The 5,305-nt window shown below is 44.2% G+C and overlaps 1 protein-coding gene across 1 annotated transcript in view; it reads left to right on the top strand.

The window, feature by feature from the left end:
• Positions 1-1,027: 1,027 nt before the first annotated feature.
• SLC25A15 (solute carrier family 25 member 15) overlaps positions 1,028-5,305 on the top strand; it is a 42,900-nt gene continuing 38,622 nt past the window's right edge. The window contains exons 1-2 of the mRNA XM_044668247.1: positions 1,028-1,179; positions 2,813-2,936. Coding sequence (XP_044524182.1) covers positions 2,882-2,936 — 55 coding nt within the window. The 5' untranslated portion in view covers positions 1,028-1,179; positions 2,813-2,881. The remainder of the gene's footprint in view (positions 1,180-2,812; positions 2,937-5,305) is intronic.

The following is a 5,305-nucleotide window of genomic DNA, read 5'->3' as shown; positions in this document are numbered from 1 at the left end:
ATAGTATTTGAGTCAAAGCACTGTAAATAGGAATGTTACTCTGAGTATTATGAGACTGCTGTGGGCTTGTCTGTCCTATGGAACCTGGAAGAGATTCCCAACTTAATGACTGAGTTCTGTCAGCCTCGAAAAACTCACTTGCTTTTGATATATTCCCATTTTCAAGGAGAAATGACTTTCTCTCAAGTCCCCTTTCTGTGGAGTACATTCATTTCCCAACATTTCATTCAAATACGCTTTTTTACTTTTTCTTAAATTGCTCTTAAATTGCAACTAAAGCCTTCTGTCAAAGAGACTGATTTAGGAAAAAAGTTCATTTATTTTTCAACTTTTTAAACATTGAGCTTCAAATTCTCTCGGTCCCTTCTGGACCTCTCCTGTCCGTTAAGAAGCCAAGCAATAGGATACCTATTATACATTTAAAGTCCACATAGGACCCCATTAAAAACTAGGCCTAGGAACTGAAAGTCATTTGATAATCCCAAAGTTTCCTAAAGCTAAGCAGTTAAAACCCGATCTTCCAGATCTGATGGTTCTCGGTCCCCTTTTCTCCATTTCCTGCTTTCACTACATCTCAAAATTGTAGTCCAAAAGCCCGTTTTGGGGGGTGCTGGCAGTGGGCAGGAGAAGCAGGATAGAAATAGGGACGATGTATGATTACACTGAAAACCAATTAGAGAAGGGCCGATCCACGACTTCCCGCCTGTACGACCCCGACAGCGGAGAAGGCGCAGGAAAACGAGGAAGCTCAGGGGAGCCCGCGATGGGAAGCTCTGCGCTGCGCTCTTTGGAGACAGAAGTTGCGTGGTAGGAGCTCCGGAGGCCGCAAGCTCCGGGGCGGAGCGCTGCCCGGCCCAGCCCGGGCTGCTCGCTGACTTCCGCTTTGCCGGCTGGCAGGCAAAGCTGGGGAAGAAGCCTAGGAGGGAGCAGAATGGCCGAGGCCAGAAGGCTGACTAGCTGGGCTGCAAGGTGTTGGCGCGCCCCAGTCGTGCCTCTATATAAGCCTGCGGGGGCGGGGCGGCGGGGGTGCAACACGCACCCGGGCTTAAACGGCCCGCTCCGGGCCAAGGAGTGAGTGCAGCTGCTGTCTTTCGCTTTCTCACACCGTGTAGAAGCGGAGGCGGAGGAGGAGGAGGAGGAGGAGACTCAGGCGGCCGTCCCTTGGCGCCTGGCTTATTGGTGAGCAGTTCGCCGCACAGGCCCGGGTCTTTGCAATGTGCCAGGGGCGCCTCGGGGAAAGAAGAGGGAACCCTGGAAACTGGGGAGATGAGAGAAAGCGAACCTTCTAGTTTCCACCTCTTGCTGGTCTGCCTTTGCTTTCTTGGGAACCAGCTCTGACGCCTCCCTGCCCCTGACACGTGCAACCGGTACCTGCAGCCCGCCCGGGGACTGAAGGGTGGGAGAGACCCTTTCCACGCTTTGTTTTCCCCGCCCCCACCCAGCCCCACTGGTCTCGGGTCCGACCTGGGAAGGAGGAGCTGCAGGAACCTCGCTGGAGGGTTTTGTGCCTCCGAGATTTGGAAGTAATACGCTAATAACAGCTGGAAAGCCACTCGTCCCACATCCCTGGGCCCCTTCTCCTTGTCCTTACTACTGTCAGTCATAGTATCCTTTCGTCCCCTGAGTTTCGTCTTGAGTGGAGTCATTTGATCACTGACCTTAGTTGTGTTGCTGCTGCCTGTGCAGAGAAGCCGGGAGGTTTTATGAATGGAATGATGCCCTTTCAAGCTGGGTGTCATTGCAATGTGGCTGGGGGGCAACTTGGGAATTTGCAACTCTTTTTTCCCCCCACCCCGTTCAGTTCTAAAGGAAAAATGTACCACTCTCACCCCAAACCCCTAGTCTAAGACGCCTATTTCCGTCGGGAAATAGAAAGGTCACTGCTGAAAATTTGCCAACTGAAAAGTACCTTCTTTGTTTCTTCTGCCTGAGGTCCTTTCCTCTATAGTAGGAAATTATTACACACACACACACACACGTAGGGTGCTGGTGGGAGTAGTTATCTCCAAGTTTTGCCTTTCGAGCGTGTTAGCAGCCAAAAGTTCACAAGTCTGCTTTCCTATCCCCAAGCAGGGCCTTTACCTTTCCAGCCTTCACCATGTCAGAATTATGGGCAATTACCACCGTTTCTCCTTGCTCTGGACCTGAAAGTTATTACCGTTAGGTGCTGGTAGACATTTTTAATAAAGTGCCTTTCTCACTGATAATTTTGGATTCTTAAACCCCGTTTTGTCCCCTCCTTTATTCTTCCTCCTCTCCTCTCTAAAAGCAAACCTGAATTTATTAGATCACCTGTTCTTTTCAGATTTATTTTTTTACTTTTTCCAGATCTCTTAATTGTGTTACTGCTTCATAGAACCTCTAGTATTTGCATGAAGTTTAGAACTGGTCTGTTATGTGGCTTTAGAACTTCAACCTGGGGCCATGGGGCAACTAATCTGCTATATTTATAGTTGCCAATTTGTCCCCTAGTTAACTTGTCTCTCCTAGTTTATAATAAATAATCAGAATTCTTGTGAAGCAATGGCCAATTTAGATTTTGTGTGGGTTGCATATCGATTGAAGGGACTCTCAATTCTTCATCAACTTAAATCCAAACTGTTGTAATTTTGCAATTAAAAAAATTTTTGGGTTTAAAAAAAAGAGTGAGGTTCAATGATAACATATTAATGCCTTTTAAAAAAAATATTCCAGCTTTCCATGTTAAATCCTCATTATTTGAAAGACAGTAAGTAATTGTCAGATCTACAATAAATTGGACTGGACTGTGTGCTAAAGGCTTGCTTATCATTGGTCTTTTCTTTCTTCCTAGGGGTATGCATTATCAACTATAAACTCTGGATATTTCTATTCCAAGAGAGAGACAAACAGGTGGGACAATATGAAGTCCAATCCTGCCATCCAAGCTGCCATTGACCTCACTGCAGGGGCTGCAGGTAAACCTAGCGAACACTCAGTTCCTCTAGTTGTCTCTATGTCTTTTCAGAATGAAATGGGTAAAAGCCTACCTTCCAGTCTCTCAGTAGAAGCCTCTATATTACTATGTAACAGATCCATTCTATAGATTTGGACAAATGTTTTTAGAATATTACACAAGAAACATATCCTTTCAATTGTTTATCACTACTGTTGTTGTTTTTTTAACCCCTCCCTTCTGTTTTAGAACCAATACTAAGTATCCATTCTGAGACAGAAGAGCAGTAAGGGCTAGGCAATTGGAGTTAAGTGACTTGCTTTGGGTCACACAGCTAGAAAGTATCTGAGGCTAGATTTGAACTTAGGACCTCCCAACTCCAGACCTGGAACTCTATTCATTGAGCCACCTAGCTGCTCTCCATTCAGATGTTGTTTCTGCTGTACCTTCATCTCCTGACTAAAAATTAATGAAGTTTAGTGGCTTTGGGTATGAATGTATAGATTTTTCATTCCTCAAGAATCCTAGGGGATGAATGTTTTTTTTTTTTAATTTGTTAATGTTAGGAAGCTTCAAAGTTCTTATTACAGGCTTTATCCAATAAGTATATTTGCTCCAATAAAGAATCACTTTTAAAATGAGTATAATTGTAATTTCTTTCTGTGACCACGGACAAGCCTCTTACTCTATCTGAGCTTAGTTTCTTTATTTATAAAATGAAGGATTTGGACTAGAGAAATATTAAGGTCCTTTCTACTGTTAAAGTTCCATGTAAAATCAGGTGAATAATAGATGTTCCCTTTGTATATGGTATTACGCATATTTAGAGGGAAATATTTCATTCTGGGGGGCAGCTGGGTGGCTCAGTGGATTGAGAGCCAGGCCTAGAGGCTGGAGGTCCTAGGTTCAAGTCCGGCCTCGGACACTTCCAGCTGTGTGACCTTGGGCAAGTCACTTGACCCCTATCGCCCACCCTTACCACTCCTGGGCTAAGGAGGGTCCCTAGCCCGGATGAAAAAGGAGGAGGGTTGGGCGTGGGGCTAGCAACCCCACCCTGTAAAAACTACATCTGCTAAAGAAACTGCAACCTAAAGTAGGGGCAGCTGGGCTAGCTCAGTGGATCGAGAGCCAGGCCTAGAGAGTAAAGGTCCTAGGTTCAAATCCGGGCTCAGACACTTCCCAGCTGGGTGACCCTGAGCGACCCATTGCCTACTGGTTGTGGCCCTATGCTCCTAGAATGGAGTCCCAGGATAAAAAAAAAAAAAATTCATTCTGGATTTGGTTATTAGAATGCTTTTTGATCATAGATTACAGATTTCTTTTTTTTTTTTTTTGCTTTGACCAATATGTAGTATTCGAGAGCAAAAATATATAGTCGCAAGGAACATTCATTGCTTCCTGTCACACTTCTTCACCATAATGCCATTATCAGCCAGACATATACTGATTGCCTTTGCTGAGTGCTGTGGAAGATACAAAAATATATAAGATATGATTTGCCACAAATGGGCAAATCAACAAGCCTAGTTTAAAAAGCAGCTCACCCTGAGGAAGAGATAGGAAGTATCAGGTGATGAGCAGGTAGAACCTCCTGGACCACCTCTTCTTATACTTGGAGAAGGAGTCTAGGACCCTGAGCCCAGGAGCCTTGGGAATATCAGTGGCCCTTAAACCACTGGTCCTGCTTCAAGATTGTCTTTGCAGCCATTAATGAGAGGAACAACTCTTGTGGAGAAAGGACCCACCATTCCCATTTCTATCATGGCCAATGACCACCAATGAGCAACTAAGCCCAGGAGCCCCAGCCCCAGCCCCACAATACTTCCAGTCAAGCCTTCACAGCCATAGTCCATGGAAGAATCTCTTGTGGAGGTGGAACTTGACAATTGTCTCTGCCCTTTCAGTAGCCCAAGCTACCAAAACATTAGGAAATAAAATTTTCACTGCCAAAGGTCTTAGCATTATCAAATGGGTTAACATTAGAAATGGAGAATGGTTTTATTAATGGAAATGACATTAAAGAAGATACATTGTCATCCATTTTGCCACTGAACCCTAACGATCATTGGGCCTTTCTAGCTGATTTACTGATGATGTCTCCATGTGTTTTTTCCTCCATTAGGATGTGATCTCCTTGAGAGCAAAGACTTTCTTGTTATTTTTCTTTTAGGATCCTCAACACTTAGCACAGTGTTTAAATATTTTTTCTTCATTTTTCTTCTTTTCTCAACATGGCTAATGTGGAAATATGCTCTATGTGACCTTCTATGTATAAAGGGCATCATATTTCTTGCCTTGTCGATGGAGGCTGATGAATTTGGAACAGAAAATATATATATATATATACATATATATATATATATATTTTTTTTTTAAACCCTTGTACTTCGG

Source organism: Gracilinanus agilis, chromosome 3, assembly GCF_016433145.1.
Source record: "Gracilinanus agilis isolate LMUSP501 chromosome 3, AgileGrace, whole genome shotgun sequence".
In the NCBI taxonomy this organism is placed as follows: domain Eukaryota; kingdom Metazoa; phylum Chordata; class Mammalia; order Didelphimorphia; family Didelphidae; genus Gracilinanus; species Gracilinanus agilis.
Note: the sequence above shows the minus strand (reverse complement) of the source record. Positions and strands in the feature narration are given on the sequence as shown.